The 22,163-nt window shown below is 48.2% G+C and overlaps 1 protein-coding gene and 1 pseudogene across 1 annotated transcript; one reads left to right on the forward strand and one right to left on the reverse strand.

Annotated features, from left to right (window-relative positions):
* The first annotated feature begins 110 nt into the window (after nt 1-110).
* LOC120760870 (meteorin-like protein) lies at nt 111-6,730 on the forward strand (annotated as a pseudogene).
* A 2,742-nt stretch (nt 6,731-9,472) lies between these two features.
* On the reverse strand, nt 9,473-19,559 carry TRIM25 (tripartite motif containing 25). The gene is made up of 9 exons (XM_040081669.1): nt 18,873-19,559; nt 17,725-17,820; nt 17,072-17,305; nt 16,431-16,587; nt 15,733-15,810; nt 15,292-15,357; nt 14,172-14,198; nt 13,759-13,848; nt 9,473-13,087 (listed from the first exon to the last, which is right to left on the reverse strand). Exons 1-9 carry the CDS (start codon nt 19,494-19,496, stop codon nt 12,555-12,557), a joined length of 1,905 nt encoding a protein of 634 aa, XP_039937603.1. The 5' UTR covers nt 19,497-19,559; the 3' UTR covers nt 9,473-12,554.
* Between the last annotated feature and the right edge of the window lie 2,604 nt (nt 19,560-22,163).

The following is a 22,163-nucleotide window of genomic DNA, read 5'->3' on the forward strand; positions in this document are numbered from 1 at the left end:
ACTCCGGAACGGCCCCGGGATGAGGATGACTGCTTGGCTCTGGGAGGGCTGCAGCCGGATGAGTTTAGGCATTTTGAGAACAAAGTTGTGTTTTGTTGAACTCTGTCGCCATGCTTCTGCCCGAGATTCCTGCTGCAGCATCTGAGCATCTCAAACCGCAGTAAAAGGGAAAAATTCTAGCCAGCATTGTAATGTCATTGGAGGTGAAACTAGCACTGGTAACCTGCAAAGATCTTTCAGCAGCTGCTTATCCGGTCCTGGTTCATCCTTCTCCACCCCGGGGAGGAGCTGAGTGTGTGGCTTTTCAATAGGTGTGGTTAAAATGGTTTGAATTCCCAGGCTTCAACAGTAATGTGAAATGTCCACATTGTTCCTTCTCACCTGTTGCCACTGACTTGGGATCTTAAAACAGTTTCTGATGCAGCACATTATTTACTCGAAGAGGGGAAGGAGCTCTGCAAATGCCTTACCTGATGGGCAGTTTGAAATAAGAGTTTTAACAGGAGTTGTTTTGATGTCAGTAGAAACTGGAGATGGGGCTGGAGGCGCTGCTGAGAGCAAGTCAGCAAAACTCACACGGTGCTTTCTCTAGCAAGGGAAAACGCTGCTGCTGGGAGACATTCAGGGATCAAGTGGCTCAGTGCTTTCTCCCGATGGCAGCAGATGGGTTCGTTTGGGCCTTTGGAAGTGAATAAATCCTCCTGTGAGGCCACTTTATCATGGTGTCAGTTCCCTCCCCGAGTCCTCTCCTCTGTTCCCTGGTCTCATTTGCACAAAAGAGAGAAGGGCTCTGGCCTCTCAGCTCCTGTATTATGCCACAATCAAACCTTTTAAAGACTGTTTGTGTGTTGTTTTCCATTCAGGATGGGGTCAGAGCATAGATATTCAGCAGGTTTTTTCTTAGATGGGTAAGACAGTAGTTTCACAGAGCTTTCAGGATCACTGGCACTGATGTTGGTAACCGTCAGGGTTTGATGCTTTAAATGTTTTTAGAATTGCTGGAGTGAGCACCAACTTGAGCCAGACTTTTGCCAAAAGTTGTGCAAAGAGTCACAGCACAGGTATGCGTGGGGAAGAACATAGGACATTAACAAAGTGCAAGTCAAGGCTGAAATTCTGTTTCTTTTTTTTGACAAAAAAGGTAAAAATACAAAGTTTTGTGAATGAACAGTAAAGTGGGTCGAAATAGGATTCAAGGAGTCCAGTATCAGACACTTGAGGACTAAAGCTCTGGTTTCAGGGTATCTCCTCTAACAAATTGATTTTCCTCTTCAGGAAAATCCCTCCTTGCAGCAGGGCTGCGGGCAGACTCTGCCTGTTCAGTTGCGGGCAGTGTGAGAACGCGCTGGTAACCGCAAGGTAACGGGTGGCCGGAGAGTCCCGGTGACCGCGGCGCTGCTGCGCGGGGCAATGCCCTGCTGATCCCGGGGCAATGCCCTGCGGATCCCGGAGCAATGCCCTGCGGATCCCGGGGCAATGCCCTGCGGATCCCGGAGCAATGCCCTGCGGATCCCGGGGCAATGCCCTGCGGATCCCGGAGCAATGCCCTGCGGATCCCGGGATGTGCCACCCAGCCCTGCCGAGGGCCGTTGTCCCCGCCCGGCCGCGAAATCCCGATTCCACCCTCAAGGGCTGCAGAAAGGAGCCTCGCTCTCCCAGACCTGCGAAAGAGCATCTCCCCATGTCGTTCATTGAAAATATGGAAAGGGCAATGCATATAGAAATCTAATTATTGGCAGGCACGGCACGGCTTTTAGCATGATAATCGTGGGCCCTGGAGCTTTCTTGTGCACGGACCCCTGAAAGATAATCATGAAAGCAGAAGTTAAAACTATTGAATTTCCATCGTTCATTCAAAATTCGCTTTGAATATGTTGACACGATTTTTGTTCTTTCCTACACGGCGATGAGAAACTGTTACTAAGCACTCGTAAATATTTCGGATACAAAAGGGAGCTGCCCGGCCCGGGCGATGGGGACGGGGGTGCGGAGAGGGAAGGGTGAGGCGGGGTGTCCCTGCTGTCCCCGTGCTGGGGGGCTCTCCCGGCGGGGCGGGGGAAGGGGTCGGTGAGAGGCGCGGCCGCCGCCCCCGGGACCCCCAGCCCACTCCCAGCCCACCCCTTTCCCTCCCGCCGCCCTTAAAACCCGGCCGCGCCCGGCAGAGCCGGCGGCCCACGGCCACGGTGCGGGGCTCGTCCGGGCCGCCGGCCCTGCCGGTGCTGGTGCTGGCAGGGGAATCCCGCCCGGGCAGCGCCGACCGCTGCAGCTGGAGGGGCAGATGGGTGCGCACGGCCGGGGCCGGGGGGCTGCGGGAACCGGGGATCGCGGGGAGGGAGCGGCCGCGTCCCGCGGCGCTGGGTGCGGTGCCGCCGCGCTGGTGGGTTTACTTCGGTCACTAGCAGGGAAATAGGCTACAAGTGTTCTCAATATTCTCAAATATTGCGTCCTTTCCCACTATGTTTTGTTGTCTTTTTACTTTCCTTTTAACTAATTATGCTGGCGCAGATTTTATTTTCGTAAGTGACCACAGCAAAAGTAACTGTTCTGAAAGCAGTGGAGTTGCACGGGCTTGAGCGAGCGCTCGGGAGTAGGGCCAGCACCGCCCTTTTTATCAGAAACATTTTCCTGATGAGTTTATATTGGAAATAGGGCGTAACATCGCCGTGCGGCTCCTGCTGCGAGTCAGCGGCTCTCACCCCCAGCCTCCCACTCGCTGGTGGGATTCTCTGGACCGCTGAGCAATGGCCAGTCGTAGCACAAGAAAAAGTTTTGTGCTGTTTAGCAGTGAGAAATTGCCCTCTGACATTTCTCTGCGTGCTGCAGGCATCCAAGCATGGAGCTGGTCAAAGGGGCTGAGGCTCCTTCCCGTGCACCCAGCTGTGAGCATTCCCTGTCCCTCTGCGGCTCCTGCGTGGTGCTACGGCGCAGATTCGAGGGAAGGGAGGGAGGGAACCCAGTCCAGCTGGAGGAAGCCGATTTGAGGGTCATTAGGAGAGTTAGAAATAAGATCAGGTGGTACCTGTTGCAGTGGCGTGGCTCCTCTCCCCCTCCCCTCCCCTCGGCCTTTTCTGACGGGTCCGTGGTGTTTCGGCAGTGGCCTGAGCCGGGAGCCCCGCTCCCGTGCCGTGGAGCAGGTTCACCTGCGCTGCACCGAGGGCTCCCTGGAGTGGATGTACCCGGCACGAACCCTGCGAGTGGTGCTGGAGCCCAGCCTGGCCGGTGCCCAGCACACCACGGTCTGCATCAAACCCGCCAGCGACTTCCAGGGCGCCAGCATCCCCGCGGAACGCGCTGGGCGCCTGCACCTGGTGGTAAGCGAGGCGCGGGGGGCTCGGCCCCGGCAGCGTCCTGCCTCAGCGCCCGCAGGCCGCAGGGAGCGGCCCTGTTCCTGCGGGCCGGCCCGCACAGGGACATCGGCCCCTGCACCGCCAGCTTCAGTACGAGCTGCTGAGCAACCAGAGCGCTGCTGGCCCCGACTTCAAAAGCATGGCCCTGGCTGAAGGTAGGGGCTCCGCTTTTGGGGCAGATCTCAGGTGGCAGCTGCTCCCCGCTGAGCTGGTGCAGGTGGCAGAGGCTGTTTTGGCGTTGCAAAGGAGGCCCTACTGCCTGGCAGTGCCCTCACTAGAACATCCTCTGTGCTTATTTGCTGTGGTGGTATTTGCATAACAAGAATTTTGGTTTGCGTCCGATCACAGCGCTCTCCAAGCTGGTAGTTCTGCCCCATCTCCCCTCTGAATTCACCAGTCCTTAAGCAATGGGATGCACTATAGTGTTATAAATAACTGCTCTGTTTTTTCTAGCTATGTGCCGTCCTTGTGACAACATGGAACTTATGGCTATTTGCAGCAGTGATTTTGGTAAGCTGACTAAAGGGGAGTCATTCTGCCTCCAATTTATATTGATTATTTGGATTTATTTGCTGTTTTTCTTAAAATAATAGCATGACCATGCTCTCTGATCTGGGAAATAAACTGTGGAAAATAATCTGAATGGGGGGACAAAGTGAAACCTAGAAGGGAGAAGCTTTACTGCCAAGGTCCTCATTTCCTGCAGGCAGAAAGGTTATGAACCAAAACTGAACTGTGAGTAAAGCTCACAGGTGTGCTGCTGGCTGGCAGGTGTCACCGAGTCACGAGTGTGTAAATGTACACTCAGGCTTGGTGTGGTCATTTTTATTGCCTTTGTCTGTAGTTCTTTTTATCACAATTATGAATTTGCCTTCTCCCTCCCCTCACAGTTTGCATACTCCCCAGTTTCTTTTCTGTAGAGGCAGTGAATTGTTTGCAACTTAAAGATTTCATGTGATTTAAACTTTCCTTCAGTGACATCCTGGTTAGGTTTCATCCCTTATGAGGAAACAGCACAGTTATTAGTCCATAAGAAAAGAAATAATAAGAAATAGTTATCTGATAATACATTCCAATCTTTTTCCATTTTTCTTAATAATGCAATAGAATTTTTTCTTTCAATTATGATGTGTTAATTTTATTCCCACATTTTTCCACGTGCATGTTTGTACCTCTTTGATGAGCTCAAACAGCTAAAGTTGTAGAGCTGCCTCTCCACACAGCCACAATTCCATTGCTGTAAATGTACCTACATAATGAAATAAAACCACAAACTCCATATTCAACATTTAAAAGCCCCACCAAATGACTGCTTTCCTACCAGGCCTCGCCATACTTTAAGGCTGATAAAATCAGACACCAGCACCACTGTGCAAATACAGGCCCAGTGCAGGGCGTGCTTCCTTAAGAGCGCTGGTAATTTTTATTCTTCTTCTAAATGAATTGGTGCCATCCAGCCCGTTGTTTGTCCTGGAGGAAGGTGCTGGTTCCCAAGCAGAGACTGACAGATGTGGGGGCCCAGGCACACAAAGGGGGCACTCACACTCACAGCAGCAACAGAGCAGAGGAAGCAGCCCTTTGAACTGACTCTGTTTATGGCCTGACTTCCTTGCCCTGAACTCACAAATCGCTATCATCAGCTTTTTTGATTAGAGAAAATAGCTGCTAATGAAGGTGTAAATGACACTGGGAGTGAATGGGGGCTTTAGGGTTCTCCTTAGCACGGGGGTCTGCACTCACTGCACCCCGAGCAGTGCAGGAGCAACCTGGAGCACCAGCAACAAGTGCGTTATAGCTCGGCAATAGACTTGAGTGCAGCTGATTAAAAATGATCACACTAAGGGAGACAGAGAGCAGAGACATCTGTTAGACAGCATTCTGGATTCCCTTGGAAATCTAAATAAATTAGGAAGTTCTTGAAAACTTCTGAGGTAAGGTTTTTCTGCATCTTGGGTCGTTGAGTTTTCTGTACAAGAGTGAAGAAGTTTTGTGGCAGGAGAGTGGTGGTGTGACCTCATTTGCTGAGGATTTCTTTTTCAAATGGTGAATGTTTCTGAGCCTTCTATGGATGTGGGATTTAAATTAATTTAATTAGTAGAAGAATAATTGATTGCTGTGAAAAATGGGGCCAGTGACAATGATAAAGGTGGCTTCAGGACAACAAATACCTGTCAGATGGGATGCTTTGTTCTCCATATGATGAATGCAAAGAATGCTTTCAAACAGAGACAATGGCTTCTTATGCTTTCCTTCCAGCTAGGATCCTTCTAGGAGAAGAAGGTACATGTATGCAAAGTGATTTTTAAATAAGACTTCAAATAAAGTCACTTTAAGAGTTCTCAGTGTTGTTCATCATCTCCCAAAGTGCCTTTTGGTGGATGGATGACATTGTCTTTTGAGAGGGAAAAAACCCACTAAACATTTAAATGAAAAAGATTTAACAACCTCTCATTTTTTTTCTGACCAAATCATATTTTGATTCTTCTTGGATCAACTTCTGTTAGTGCTGTGAAAGGAAAAGCTCCAGAGTCCCCTGGAGTCAGGAAGGAGGTGTCTGTGACAGTCATTGCCTTGGAACACAGACTGAAAAAAATTAATCCCTGAGCTGACCTCTTGTCATGTGCTTTTTTTATCCTCCACTACTTTGCATTATCAACCTTTTTCCTGTGGTGTGGCTGGTTTGAGCAGTCACTAAAGCACAATTCCAAGGACACAGCACAGCTTGTGTGGAGATCCCCTGTGCAAAGGATGCAATGTAAGCTCAGAAACGTGTCCATGTGCAGGTGGTAGGTGTAAAACCTGCACAGCAAAGCTGCTCTCCAGGTATTTCATTCAGTGAGCTCGTAGTACCTGAACTGTTCTCCTGCTGCTCTGTAACCACCTCCTGTCTTCTTCACATCCAGTGGTGAAAGGATCCATCCGAAACGTCTCCCACGACTCAGAGAACCACGTGTCCCAGGTCGATGTCAGTGTCCAGAAAGTCTACAGGCAGAAAAACCAGATTTTCCAGCAGGAGGAAGGGAGTGGGGAGTGGTGAGGCCCCATCCAAACCCTTCTGTGGTGCAGGGTGAAGAAGTGGGGGGAGATTTCCTCTTCACTGGGAATGAACACTTTGGGGAAGCCTGGCTGGGCTGTGCCCCTCGCTTTAAGGATTTCATGTTGGTTTACCAGGCTGCCAGAGAAAGGGGAGCCAACCCCTGCGAGTTTGAGCTCAACTGACACAAGAGACACTGCTGCTGAGAGTTGAAAAGTTTCGGCCCAGTCTTTGGATATTGAATCTGGAGCAAAGTTAAAACCAAGGACTAAAGTTAACAATTCCACCCAAACTGGGACCTGGATGATTTCCTGAAGATCATGGCTCGTGAGCCCTGTGAACTCTTTTAACTCACTGTCCTGGTTTGGGACAAATTTGGGAGAAAACCCCTGTATAGGATCCCTCTAAGGAAGCAAACCCACGTGGCCCCTCCCTCCAACCGGTCTGGAAAAAAAAAACCCAAAACCCTCTTTGGAGAAAAGTGGAAAAAACTATTTTACTAAACAAATGAAGTGCATACAAGTATAAAGAATGAATAATATGAAACAATAAAACTTCTCCGTCTGAAGTGAGATGGCAAATTGAGAAAGTCCTTGCCGTGGGTGGAGCTCAGCTCTCTCTCAGTCTCTCATCAGTCCCAGTCCCTCCAGCGCTGCTGGAAAATGCCGAGGTCCAGGCCCTGGTGGGCCGCAGGTGCAGCCCCCAGTGCTCCCCTGGGTTTGCAGTCCAGAGCAGGTTTAAACAGTTCCAAGAAAAAGGAAAAAAAAACAGTCCAGGGAAATTCTCTGCCCTAGCTAGCTGAAACTAACTAAAAGCAAAGAAAAAAAAATCTGTCCTGCAGTCTCTCCAAGCCTCCGCTGAACACGCTGTCCGCAGAATAATGTGGAGGAGTCAGGCAGTTTTCTCAAAACAAACTCCGCGCTTCTTCTTGCTCTTAGAACCAGTCTTAAAGGCACAGGACTCAATATACAGCACAAACAGAACAGACGATTGGGGATACAGGCATCATAAAGTTACCCTAGGACACTCACATTAATCTCTCTTCACATTTTCTTTGCTTCACAAAAAAACTCTGGATTTTGGAAAGATAGTCTTTTGAGGAAGGTTTGAAAGCAGCCTGTGCTCAGTACTAGAAAAGTCTCTCTAACATCCCTTGCTCTGTGTAAATTTGCTTTTTCTCTAGATATTTTTCTCCTCACCCCAGTCTTTGCTTAATTTCTCTTCCTTTACAGGCAAATGTGAAAACCCTCTCTAACCTGGGAGGAAAAAACTACCTGTAAAGCAAAAAAAGCCCTTTCTTCACCAAGAACTACGTGATTTTTAAAATTGAATGTAGATACCGTAAAAAGTACGTGGTCTTTTCTGACACTGAAAAACATTAAGGAGCTTAATACAAGCACAGACAAAATGCAACTAAGTCACCTCCTTAAAGTTCTGTTGAACTAATTTAGGTTCAAGAATTGCTCATGATGGTACTTTCACCTAAATTATCTGCCTCTTTTCAATTAGCTTGTATTATTTGATTGGTGGGTCCTCCCACCCTCCCTTAGTCCTTTAGCCACGCTCACATAATTGCCTATAGTTTGTGTAAATGGAATTCCTGCACCATAAAATGATACACACGTGTCTACCACACAGAGACAATAAATGGTGTGAATAAACCCATTCTTTCCCATGTAATGGCATCTGATTGCAGCCTGGGCAACACAGGGCTGAGCTCACAGAAGTGAGCCCATGACAGGGCCTGGAGACAACTGAATGGGGAGAACTCTGACAGACCACAATAAATTGACTTTTGGAACGACTCCTCTTTTCCACAGTTATACTTGGCTGAGCAAGATTCACAAATTGCTGCCTTGAACTTTTTTATGGGACAAAATAGCTGCCAATGAAATGACATGCCAATGACATGAGCTTTGAATAGGAGTCATACAATGACCACTCTGTGACATGTTTTTAACTGACATTGATTATTTGAGAAGTAGCAGCCACTTAATTGGGAGGGAATCAGGGGACTGGGTACAGAAATACAGAAATACAGTCTGTTAAACACTAACCAAATACAGTTTTACTAAAATAGGGAATGTCTTGATTAACATTTTTACATATATTCACAGAGAATATGATTTGGAGTCTAAGTCAGTTTTCTTTTCATTGTGAAAAAGTAATCACAAAGCTAAATCAAGAGGAAATATCATTAGCAAGGAAGAAAACAGACTTTGTATGAATATAATCATACATCATACTGACTTCCCAGGGGCTTCAGCACCTGCTCAGGCCCTTGGCTGTACACACAGTCAAGTTTACACAGGCTTAAAAACCTCTTTGCCTGTCTTTGGAAACAGAGGCAAAGCTTTGGCAGACCTAATTAACCTCCTAATCCCAGGGACATCATGGGACAAGTAGCAAAGACAAGGATTTTTCCCTCACCTAGTTTTTATAGCATCTATCACACTGCTCAAGCAACTGCGAGTCTGCAAACTCTTCAGAGAGTTTTTTCCCCCAAAACCTTCTTCAGCCCAACTCACTTGGAGAACTTTAGATGGAAATGTTTAACTTGTTTCATGGATGCTTTGTTTGGGCTGATTTTTAAATCTGCTGTTTAAATCAGCTCCCTGCTGAGTTGTTTTCCACTGGCCACATGGGGAGGCAGCAGCTTGCAATTCCACTGGGTGGTATCAGGAATCATCATCTATTGCTGCTTCCAGGTGGGACTTAGGCTGGCAGATGCTGGATCTCACCTCAGGCCTTTTAAAGCAATCCCACCCCTGTGTTTCTAATTGTCCATCTTCCTCCAGCTGATAACCAGGGTTTTACTTACCCAGAAAGGTCTCCAGTTTTGTTTACTGGGAAAGATGATTTCCTCATTCTCAGTGAGGATGCAGCATTACTGATAATGGGTGTGCAGCCCAGGGGAATGAGGCAGGTTAGGAGCAGTCCAGAGACCAGCAGAGCTCTGCCTGCCCCTTCCCCAGCTCTCCCATAACCCAGTGAGTAATGCTCTGAAAGAGCTGTCCTTTGTACTCTGTGGTGCCTTCACTTCTAGCCCCTCCCTGCTTCGACCCTGAGCACAGAACAAAACAGTCAGAGTCAGGGTTTACTGTATTTATTGAATTCAAACCATCACCATCCAGCTCCAGAAGTGGTCACAGGCACATGGAGCAGATGGCACAAAATCCATGGTGGTGGCTCTGCCTGGGTGTGGCTGGCACAGCTACAAACAAGAGCACACCTTATAAAGGCTGAAGCACATGGTTGATATATCAGCATGATCAAGAGGTTTATAACCACATAAGCATTTATTTTTCTAAGTACACTGTTTTACTGATGTCTGTAATTGAAGATTAAGCATTCATTTATTTTCATTCAGCAACTTTTTTGATTTACTCTCACTTGTATATTAAAATGTAAATCAATGCACATTCTCATGGTGTTAACACCAGAATTAGTTCTTTTTCTAGACTAAGTTGCTTTCTTTGTAATACTAAAAAGAGAATTACAATCAAAATATATGCTCCTATATATGTCTTGTTTAAAACCAGTGCAGCTCTGACAGGTACTATGCACTACCACTTCAATTGTGTTGAAAAGATTTTAAAAAGATCATTTCTCATGCAGTAACTAGTATTTTTCCTAAACACACTACTGTTTATTATTAATTATAATAGTTATATCACAGTAATGTTTGAATACATGCAAGATACCTGAAGCTAACCAAAACAACATTTCTCAGAAGCCCACAGATTGGTCCTAGTAATGCCAAGGTTCCATCCCAGTACAAGTCATTCACTTAGGAGCTGGACTCAGTAACCCCTGTGAGTCCCTTCCAACTCAGAATATTCTGTGAATTCCAAATTAACAGAACTTCACTCTATGATTTGTAGTCATTCATAGCACAAAAGAAAGGATCAGGAAACACAGGATCAGGGGCCCAGGAGAAAGCTTGTTTCACTGCAGGGCACCTCATGTGTTCCACATGCTTGGTCCTACACCAGTGTCCCATGTCAAGAATCCAACTATATCCCACAAGGCAGAATAGAAGCTTCTCTTTACTTTGTTTGGGTGTCCCTCCAGACTGTGGCCACAGAAGTCCATAGACTCAGAGCGCAGTACTGACACCTCTCTAAAGTCAAGAAGCAAGGAACAGAGGATGGGGATTTTCTCCACTGCACAGGCTGCCAGAGCACAGTTTTGCCCACAACCAAGGGGACAGAGTACTCCTTCAGCACCCTGCTGAGTGGATCTACAGCCACTGAGGCACGGCCAAGCAGCAAAAGGATTTCTCAGAGGGAACTGCTCTTATTTTTCACTGCTGAAAAACTGGAAGGGCAGAAACCCTGGTTTGTCACGCATTGTTGGCTCCCAGCAGGACACAGCCTACTTCAGCACCTTTTGCAGCATTCTGCTCAGGATGGGAGTTTTAGTGCTGACTGCTTTGGAAAGTGGAGACCCTTGAGAGAGTGGAACTGCTCCAAAGACAGCCATGGCACTTTCAGATCCACCACCAATTCCATATCCTATTCTGACCAAAAAATGGGAAGAAATGAGACTTGTGCTGTCCTTGACAAAGAACCAAGAGTTTACAAACCAAGTAAAAATAGAGACACCAAGCCTGAATTCCTGAAAGCCTCTCTCCAAAGCACTTTGGCTAATGTGGAATGTAGTTCACAGAGGTTCTTTAAAGCCTTCTAGCAATTCCCTGCCAAAGTGCCAGCAGTGGCTTTGTGTTCTATTTCACCAAGTCCTGTAAGGGGAATCTTACAAATCAAAGTCCAGGAAGGCTCTCGTGTGAGCTTCCCATGGGCTACAAGAAATAAGAGCTGGCACACTAAGTCCAGAGGCACCAACAAGATACAGGCCCAATAACTATGAGATCCAAATACCTTGATTGCCTACAGATTGTTTTAAAGTTATAAGTAAGACGTACAGATTTCTCTGTACCTGGTGCGAAGCTCTGAAGACATACCACAACCCCAAAGAACACCAAGAGAATTAAAAATCCATCCCAGGAGGAATGGATGTATATGCTCCTTTGTGCTAATCCTCTGTATGTCAAAAGACTCACCCTGTCTGCCCACAGGTTTCATGCCGAGAGGAACCAGCATTTTTCAGGAATTTGCAGGTATCAGGTATCTCTGTCTTGAGACTCCTCAAACTGGAGTCCCAAAAACATGCAAGAAATCCAATTCCTACCACCTGAACAACAAAAGATACACCAGCAGAGAATATCCCACCTCATAAAGAAGAAAAGCTTTATGACAGGAGACACTCTTTAAGCTAAAGAGACACCAGCAGAGAATATCCCACCTCATAAAGAGGAAAAGCTTTATGACAGGAGACTGAGAGCAGGAATGCACCCCCTGAACTCCTCAGCACACACACACAAAAAAACCCACCAAAACCAGCACTGAAGAGCCTTCAGTGTGAAGATGTGAAGCATTTTCTGGGTCAGAAGATGACACAATGTTTCATCCCACAATCTTCATCACAGGATGCACACCACTGCTCTGCAGGATGTCTTCCTGACAACTCTCTGGTGTATTCTCAGTGCCTCAGCTGATGTCATTTGTTTCCTGGTGATTCTAATACCATTTCTTTCCCATCAATTCTAAAAGTCTCCGCGGTTCCATCCTGATGAGATCATAATGGGTTTTGTAACTCAGAGCCATAAAACCTGAACTCATGGGTTTCAAAAGCTCTTTCTGTAGCACCTGGTGGAGTCACACACTGGTGTCACATACTGAACACCTGTATGGACAACAGTCTGTGCACGGGCAAAAAGGCAACAGTGAGACCTCCCCTCCCTCAAAGCCTGACTTTGTCAAGAAATTCTTCCCGTTTCTTTCTCAAAAGGGTTATTGTTACCCGTGGAACAGATTAATTCTGTTGCTCCTTTACAGGAAACCACAGAAGCCACAGGGGCCACTGAAGACATTTAACAAGGATTTGCATCACAACTTTGATTTAGGGCAATCAGGACCTTTGCAAACCATTATAGTTTTTACTATCAAAAACATTTTGCTAAATCACTATCTAAAGGCTTTAGCAATTCATACCAAAGAATTGGCAGATTTCCTATACTGCTTAAAAGAGATTACAATTTTTGTATCAAACAATGAATCTTTGAGACAGATTATCTGTGCTGTAAATGAACTAAAGTGAGATACAACACCTTACTCTTTCATGTGACACAGAGAGAGAACGGCATCACTGGAAAACAGCCAGAAGGCTGGGTACAAGGCTTCGGTGAACTGGGCTTTGAATTTATAGATCAAGTTATTCTTCTCCCCCACCGCCGTGAAAATCACGAAGCCCCCCTCGCAGTGGAGCAGCACCCCGATCTTGGTAGCCTTTGTGTTGGGCAGGCACTTTTCCACATCGTTGTGCCAGGACGATATTTTGGAGTTGAGCCACTCCACGCACCAGGACTTGCTGTTCCTGCCCAGGCGGCTCTCGGGGCCCTGGCGCTCCATGCTGCCGTAGCAGACGCCGACGCCGCAGAAGCTGCCCTGCTGCAGCTGCACCTCCCAGTAATGGATGCCCCTCTTGAAGCACTGGAAGCCCAGCACCTGGCGGTAATCGGTGAAGCGCTGAGGGTGGTACTTGTGACCCACAAAGGCATCTGAGATGGACATCCTGGTGTAGTTCTCAGACAGAACCACGGTGTTGTGAGCTGTGTTGTAATCCAGCGTGATGTTGGCAGCATCTGCAATGACACGTATCACCTGAAGGTACTGAAGGACAAAGCACCTTTATGTATCCTGTCCCGCCTCAGCACTTGCTGCTGTGTTTATCTGCCAGCTCCGCTCTCCTCCTCAGTGCAGCCGGTTCTTAGGGCTGCAGTAAAGCTGCTGGGTTCAACTGCAGCTCTACTCAACAGGCAAATGGAGGGCAAGTTTTCTTCCTTCCTGCAGCCCCACAGGATCCCTTTATCACCAAATACACCCTGGCAAAAGAAGGTGACTGCTGATCTGGCAGCAAAGGGTACTCCATGCTGTATAGCATCTTAACAAGCCATCATGGGCTCACATAAAAGCCTGTATTTAATTTAAAAAGAATCTATTGCACTACACCGTGTTTCTAGGCTACCCTAACGCTGCCTTTTTGGGGAAACTAAAGTCATTAGTTAAAAAACTTCATTTGTCTTCATAAAGATACATAGAGGCTGAAGATTCATGTGATTCAACTGGCAAAAGAACCACTTAGAAACCTCCTGCCCCCTTTTTCTCCAGAAATTTCCTTCATTTGTAACAACCTATTAAGCTAAGCTAACGAAACCCCCCTCAGAAGTATTTTTCTCAGGTAACTAAAGAGGGCACATAACACCAGTACAAGAACAAAGCTAATCTTTAAGGAGTGTAACGTTGGGGGTCTTACACTGCAAGAGCTCCTCTCTGGGTTTCTTCAGGAAGCTGTCAATGAGCTCTTTAGCAGCAGCAGTTGTGGTGGTTGGTGCTGGGGTTGGTGCTGTGTCAACAGAAGAAAAGAAAGTTTGGCCAGTTGGGAAGAGACCTCATGTGTTTAACACCCCATCACAGACACACTCAGGGTGGAGCTGATCTAGTTTAACCTCCTGCTCCATGCAGGGTTAACTTCAGTGCTGGCTCAGGCTGTTCACTGTGATGTCAAGTTTTGAAAATACCACTCTCCAGACAACTTCTCTCAGTGTTTGACTGCTCTCAGAATGGCCAGCAAGAGTTGAACTTTTATTCAATACGCTAACAACCATCTTATTATTTTAAGAGCAGTCAATGAAAATTACAATAGGCATGATGAAAGTTTGGACTCACCAACTTTAGCCGCTTTCTTTTTCTCCTCTGGAGGGGGGAAAGAAAAAAAGTAAACTGTGAGTTCTACTGGGAGGCAAAAGCCACTGGTAAGACTGTGTCAGCTGTAACATCATCACCACAGCTCTTCTGAAACTGCAAAGAGCTGACAGTCCAGCAGGCTGAAGCCACATACAAATGATGCACCATCCCACTTGTTAGAGGGTAGAAATGAGCTGAGACACAGACTCCTTGCTTATCACAGCATGAAAAGGGTCCTGGTTTATTCCTCTTTACAGCTCAGCCATCCTGACTCCAATTACTCACTGACCCTGGCTGCAGCAAACTCCTGCTGGAGGTTTCCCTTGCAGCCTCTGACTGCAGGCTTTTACCCAGGTAGACTGTGACTGCACATTCCAACAACAGGCTCTAACTGCAGACCCAGACTGACCTCACAGCCAGGATTCTCTCTCCCCAGGATCCTCCTCCTTCACAATCCTCCCATCACTCACTAACCCACTCCTTTTTATCACATTTCTCTTTATTGGATACAGCTGTGACTCATGGGGGTGAGGCTGTGTTGTGTAATTAACACAGTTGTTACTCATCAGGGGTGAGGTCACCTGTGTTCCCTTCTCTTATATACAAATACCCTCACACTGGAAAGCTGCACATCAAGCACAACCTTCCAGCTGCTTCCTATTTCACAGGGTCATGAGCCTGGGAGGAGCTTGATCTCTCCTCCCGGAGCAGTGTGTTCAGGCATGTAGACTATTCCTGTTCCCCTGAGGAACACTGATTATTCCTTTCCCTTTTACAACAGAGCTTTTAGTGTAGCAACAGGAGCTACAGCTCCATTCCAGTCCTGCTTCCCTAGCACACCCCCATCACTGCTCCACACCCAGCACCTGGACCATGTGTCAAGAGCTCCCTGGAAGTTACTGAAGTTCTTTCTTAACACCTGCATTTACTTCAAAAAGAAAACATGGAAGATCATGCACACAGGCAACAGTGCCCATTAATTCTGGTATCTGGACAAAACAGTACTGAAAGGCCCCAGTATAACCTGCCACAAAACCATCACCCCAGCCCTACACTGGAGGCAGCAAAATGTTTGAGTAAGGCTGCTTTAACCACCACTTACTGGTATCTGTCTCGACCTGAGAAGTGTTTTGAGCCTGGGGAACCGTTTTCTCTTTGTGGGTCTGGTCTGTGAGAGAGGAAGAAAAAAACCAGAACATGAACAGATCCTAAGCACAACTCAATACACGCAAATCTATCAAACAAACCGAAAGGTGTTTGGTGCAAAGTTAAAAAACCTGCAACAACCAGAGGGTGGGGAGGCTCTGCTTTGCTTTAGAGCCCACACAGACACCAGTACAGCCTGATGCACTCATGTACCTGTGCAGTTCACAAGGCATCCATCCCCAAATATCCCAAAGCACCTTCCCCTCCCTGTGCCGGGGTGCTCACTACAGGTCATCACTGCATCACGACCACAGCAAACAGCTCTCGGGTAACTGATCCACCTCTTATTTAACAGCAAAGCCATAGTTAGGACAGGATGATGTTCTGTAGTACTTACGTGGTCCGTGAGCCTTTTTTCCAACTTGGGGTTTGTTTGGATGAGCTGCTGGAGGGGCCTTAATTTTCACAGGTTTGGCTGCAAAGGTGACAATTTACATTATGGTTTGAATGGCCAGGAACAGTCATGCATTAGCAAAGACATTTTTCCATCTTATTTTTCAGTTATGCGAACAGAACTGAAGCGATAATTGGCAGAGAGGGAACTGCACATCCATACCCCTGTCCAAAAGATCATTTGGCTTAACCCGGTAGGTAGAGCTTTGTTCCACCACACTTACACCATCAGCACCTTTACAGCTGGGTAAGTGGAGTCCTGCCACTCTAAAGCCTCTCAAATCTCCCCTCAAATCCACACCCTAACCACATCCAACCCTGCTAAATGGTGACACCATAAATTACTCTAAAGAAGAAAGGCTGAGCTTTGCCAGAAGGGTGTAGTATGATACTCATCTGCTTATCCAAGTATAGGTAACAGTGAAGAAACACTGGCACATTTTGTCTCTCAGTTTAGCCCAAGCTGTAAGGTTTTTGTGTGGAAATGGAGCACTGCAGAGATTGGAAGAAACTATTTATATTAACCAACTGTATTTGTTGCACCTTTTTAAAAAATATATATATATTTGGATTGAAACGAAAGATCCCTCACTACAGCTCAAAGCAAAAGTAGAAATGCCAATTCCCCCAATGATACAGTACCTTCTTCTTTTTTCTCCCTACTCTGAGTCACTGAATTTTTCACTATGTCTTTGAGCATAATGGCAGACTGGTAAGTGGAATGCAACACATTTTGGTCCATTTCAACTACAGGAACAAAAGCCTCTTTTGCTGATGTTTGTTGCAGTGCTGCTGCTCTCTGAAACGACAAGTGAGAGACTACCTTGTGTAGCACACAGAGAAAAATATAACAAACTTACTTTAAATGGGGTGGAGTTTGTGCATTCATCTCAAGTTCAAGGGAACAAAGGCTACAGTCAAACACAGCTCATGGCAAAACTCCAGCAGCAGCTCAGACACCTTAATTCCCACTGGTACTTGAACCAATGAGCAGACAGGTCACAGCACAGAGCTGCCACACGTCACAGAGGTGACTCCTGCCCAGTGACACCTCTGCTTGTGGCAGAGGCAGTGGCTGAACTGGGGGAGTTACCAGACAGCCCTTCAGCATTCTTTCACTGATATTTGTGTACTTTTCAGTACTTCCTTTGATAGCAGGTTCTTGCACACCACTGCATTTCCATTTGACGGGAAGCCTCTGGAGAGCAAGATGACCACAGCAAGTTTTTGGTAGTCTGCATTCTAGAATGAAGAACTGGATTCACATTTAAATGACAAATTACCTTCAAAAACAGAACGTCATCACTTTCAGTCAGTGCCATCTCAATCTGATCTCTGAGAGACTGAACTTCATTCTTCTTATTTCCCAGAACACTGTAAATATAATCAAACTTATTCCAAACTCTCTTTTCTTCCTCTGTAATTGCTTTCATGATCTCGTTTTCTCTTGTTTCAATTACAGCTTTTATTTCTGAAAACTCATTTCTGATCAATTCCTTCTTTCTTGAAGCTGTCTCCTGGAGCAGACAAGAGCAGATACGCATTGGTTTCAAAAGAACAGTTCGTAAACAAAATACTCCCAGTGCTACTGCACGAAAGCCTCTTTCACATGTGGGCTTCTCTTCCTTGAAACAAGCAAGAGAAGAGCCGTGGATTTCTATTTCTATTTCTATTTCACAAGGAATGGAGCCCATTCTCAGTGTCACCCTCACATGAGGGTACAAAACCTTGCACAGTGCCTGGTTTACTCCCATCTCCCACAGAGCTGCCTGGCCCTGCCAAAATTTCTCTTTTTCGTTCCTTCCTAGTAACACCTTTTCCTGCCAATGCAGCCTCAGAACTACAGCCGTTGTCACAAGGGTACAATCACCAATGCCATGCAGTGGCCAGTGGGTGCCAGGCAACCTGAGAGCACTCTGAACAGCTACCCACTTACAGCAGCTTGGTTCTGGTTTGTTTTCACCGTGCTCATTGCCCGGGCAGTTCTTTCACCCTGGTTATGCAGCTCCACGAGTTTTTTCTTCAGTGCCGACTGCAAGAGGAGAGACCAGAAAGAATTTCAGAGAGGCAGTTGTCATGTCTGCTCTCAGTTTTAAATACTCTTGTAAGCATTTAGTACTCTCAGCTTAAAACCTACTTTCCCTTGAACCTTGGAGGGTGTAAATGTACCCTCCTGCATGTGTGGCTTGCGGCACCCACACACTCCCCACCTCTCCCAAGAGCAAGATGCCATTGCTGATGCTTGCTGATGCTCTCTTCACAAAGGACCCAGTGCTTTTATCGGCACAGCAGTTCTCACGCTCAGAATAAATGTTACATTAGCTCTCAGGTTGGACTTTGGGCACGAAGTTGATGCTACTGTTCACCCCTCTCCTTTTGAGAATTTTCTCGTTCAGATGTGATTTACCTGTTCCTTTAGTTCAAAATTCTGCTAAGCTCAATCAGGGCTAAGTTCTGCAGCTGTGCACACACTCACTGAACAGACAGGAGTTTGGCCACCTAGACTCTTTCAGCATACTTTACTCATCCACACTGATTTTCAGCCGTGCTGGAAAATATAAAGGCCAGGTTTCCTTCCCTTCTACTCTGTAAACCTCTTTCTGGCTTTTGTCTACATACTTGAGATCTCCCTACGACACCTTTATAATTCTTCTTAAGAAATCTGCAGAGGAACATGAGCCCCTCAGGCTGTGACGAGCCCTGGCAGGGAGCAAAGCAGCAGAGTTCTGGGTGATGCCACAGAGTATGGGAGACCTCACTGGAGAGCCCAGCCCGGCCCAGGAGCTGACAATCAACTCCCTGACAGCTCCTTCCCAGATCCCTGCTCTTGAGCAACATCTTGGAGAGAGGAGGAAAACGCAAGGAATGACTCTGAGGACGTGCCTGAGTGCATGTTGGAGGGCAGATAACACTTTATCAATGACAGGCACGAGATTTACCGTCGATGTCTTGCTCTGGCCTTCACTCCGCACTCCAGAACGGCTGCCCAGGCCCCGAGGGAGCCAAGGGGCGCTCCGGGTGCCCTTGGGAAGGTGTTCCAGCCCCGGGGTCACCGGCCAACCCCACCCAGCCCCGGCTGCTCACCTGGGCAGCGGCTTTTGCCTGCTCCAAGGGGCTGGTGGGGCACAGCTTGTGCCCGAGCAGGCAGAGGGAGCAGATGCAGACCCCGTGCTTGCCGCAGAAGAACTCGAAGAGCCTGTTGTGCTGGGGGCACTTGCGCAGCTGCAGGTCGCGCAGGGGCGGGCAGAGCTGGTGGTCGCGGAACGCGGGGCTGTCGCGGTGCGGCCGCAGGTGCTCGGCGCAGAAGGAGGCGGTGCAGGTCAGGCAGGTCTGCACGGCAGGCGCCTCCCGGCAGCTGTCGCAGGGCACGGGGGGCTCTTCCGCACAGCACCCCCCCGCCTCCCCATCCCCATCCCCATCCTCATTTTCCTCTTCCTCGCCCTTGGCCCCGGCGCGGCCCTGGAGCTGCTCCACCACCCGGCACAGCACCGTGTTCTTCTGCAGCTGCGGGCGGCCCGCGAAGGTGGCCCGGCACTGCGGGCAGCTGAAGCCCCCCGAGAGGCCGGCCCAGCTGAGCTCCAGGCAGGAGGCGCAGAAGTTGTGCCCGCAGGGCACCGTCACGGGGCTGCTGAAGAGGCAGAGGCAGATGGAGCAGGTGAGATCCTCCTCCAGCCCCGACAGGCCCGCTTCGGACTCCAGCGCCGCCATCGCCCCGTCTGCAGCTGTCCCGAGAGTCAGAAACAAAAATGGGCTCCGAGAAACGAAACTATAGCCGAGGCTTTCCGGAAAACTACGTGTTTCATCCCCGCCCCGACGGGAGGGGCGGCAGCCGGGGGACGGACCCTGCGGCGCCCGCCCATGTCGGGGGCCGGACACCCCCGGGATGCCGTGGGCTCTGCCCCGGGGAAGGGGACGGGACCCCCGAGGCGGGGACGGGACCCCCGAGGCGGGGACGGGACCGCCGAGGGGCTGCGGGCGGGCCGGGCCGAGGGCTCCCAGCCGGGGTCGGGGCAGCGTCGCTCGGAGGTGCCCGGAGGCCTCGGGGCGGGCTCTGAACCGCAGCAGTTTGGGGTGCGGTGCCCACCCGCGCTGCCCGCTCCGCTCCCGGCACAGGGGAGCTCGGGCCGCCCAGCGCTGTCCGGCCGCTGCCGCCATCACCGCGCCCGCCGGCTCCGCTCGGGGCTCAGCAATGGTGTGAGCCCCAAACCCCCCGAGCACCGCCCCAGCTGCAGCGAGCTGTGGGAAACCCGGCTGCTGGAGATCCTACGGGCTCATAGGACGGTTTGGGTTGGAAAAGACCTTGAAAATCATCTGTTTGCAACAGGAGATGCCAATGCAATGTTCTTAAAGCGCACAGGTCACTGCACTGTGATTGTGGAAACCATCTCAACAGAAGATGCTTCCTCAAATTTCTTTTTCTTGGTCTAACTCTTCAATAATCACTGTTTCTAAGAGGAACCTTGATGCTGAATAGCAACATGGCATGTACTCCTGTCTTCACTAACTTGACTCCGAATTCTTCCAGTGGTCTCTTCCTCCTCCATCTTCTGCCTTGTCTCCTGGTGTCCCAGGGAGTTCCTTGGTGCTCTCTATACTCCTCCACTCATGCTGGCAGCAGGGATGTGGTGCACAAAGTCTGTGACCCACAATAATTTATACGGGGCCTGATGGACTGCAGTACAAGGAGCTGTGTGCTCTCAACTCTTGTCCAGTGGGCAAAGAACACCTTGTGTGGAGAACTGCTGAAGTTCCCTTTAATGTCATTCAAAAGTATTCACAGTCAATCTTGTTGGTGTCAGTCCTTGGGGACCTCCAAGAATGTTCAGGAGTTACACAGAATCAACTAGGTTGGAAAAGACCTTTAAAATCATCTAGTCCAATCTATGATCTAACCTAACACCTCATCAATTAATCCACAGCAGAGTGCCACGTCCAATCTTTTTTTAAACATGTCCAGGGACAGTGACTCTACCACCTCCCTGGGCAGACAATTCCAGTGCCCAACCACTCTTTCAGTGAAGAATTTCTTTCTAACATCTAACCTGAACTTGCCTTGGTACAGTTTAGGATTGTGTCCTCTCATTCTGTCAGTTGTTGCCTGGGGTCTCACCAGTGCCGTGTACAGGGGAAGAATGACCTCCCTGGTCCTGCTGGCCACACTGTTCCTGATACAGGCCAGGGTGCCATTGGCCTTTTGGGCCACCTGGGCACATTGCTGGCTCATGTTCATGATCGTTGTATAAAGCACTCAAAAGAAGCGATGGTGGGTAGTCTGTTACAATTGAAATCAGCTCCTAGCCTGTTCTCTTGGAATAATAAATTACATCTGCAGAATCTTAGTAAAGCTATGTTGCACAGATAATGTGGACTTTTACCTATATCAGTTATCCCTCTAGCCTTGTAACACTCCTTCAGGGATAAGTTGCAGAGGGATTGTGTCACAGGGCTGAGTGGCTGCTCAGTAACCAGTGCAGAAAGGACAACAGAGGCATTTGGAGCTGGGGCTGGGCACAGGGCTGTGACAGGAGCAAAAGTTCAGGGATCAGCTCTGTCATATGCTGAAAGGTGGAGGAGTTTCTAGGAGATGGGCAGGTTGCCACAGGTTTACAGTGTGGTTGGGATGTAATCAAGACTTTGTAACTGCTGCCAGAGGAAGTGCGAACACCTGACAGGGGGTGGCTGACTGACTGCAAAGGAATGTTCTTAGAGAGCTGTGCTGTGCATGATTTGGGACCAAAGAGCTGCTCTTAATGTTTGCCTTTTTGATTTTTCCATAGGTGAACAAACACCCTGGACTTACCTGGACTAAGCCTCTGTCATCTTTCAAAGACTCAGCACCTTCACTGTATTTTCTGTGTCACTCATGGGACATCAGCTGACACAGACAAAGGTATGCAAATAAAAAGGGCAAATACACACCCTCACAGTTGTAGCTTTTGCTTCTGGAGCATAGCACAGGATGTTTAGAGCTCAGATGAGCAATTTAAGTTCCCCATTGTCAGAGGGCTTTGGAGGAAGCCAAATCACTCCTGTTGTCTAAGAGACAAAGTTTTAACATAAAAAATTACTGCTACCATTTAAATAGCTACTGAGATCATTACTCTCTTTTGCTTGCAAATACTTGAGAACTTCCTGAACTAAATCTAACCCTTTGTCCAGACACTGCACATTCAAGGTGCCCTGCAGAGCCCAAGCAGGGCTTCAGAAGCACAGTGGGATAAATTGTACCTTGCATTCCTGCCCCCAGCAAAGGAGCTGGCCAGAGACAGGAAAGCCCCAGGGACAGAAAGGCAGCAGTGAGGGTTTGTTCAGCATTTCACCACCTCCTTGTGGGATTCACGTGCACATTGTCCCATCCCAGATTCCTCAGAGCAG

Source organism: Hirundo rustica, chromosome 18 (genome assembly GCF_015227805.2).
Source record: "Hirundo rustica isolate bHirRus1 chromosome 18, bHirRus1.pri.v3, whole genome shotgun sequence".
NCBI classification, from domain to species: Eukaryota; Metazoa; Chordata; class Aves; order Passeriformes; family Hirundinidae; genus Hirundo; species Hirundo rustica.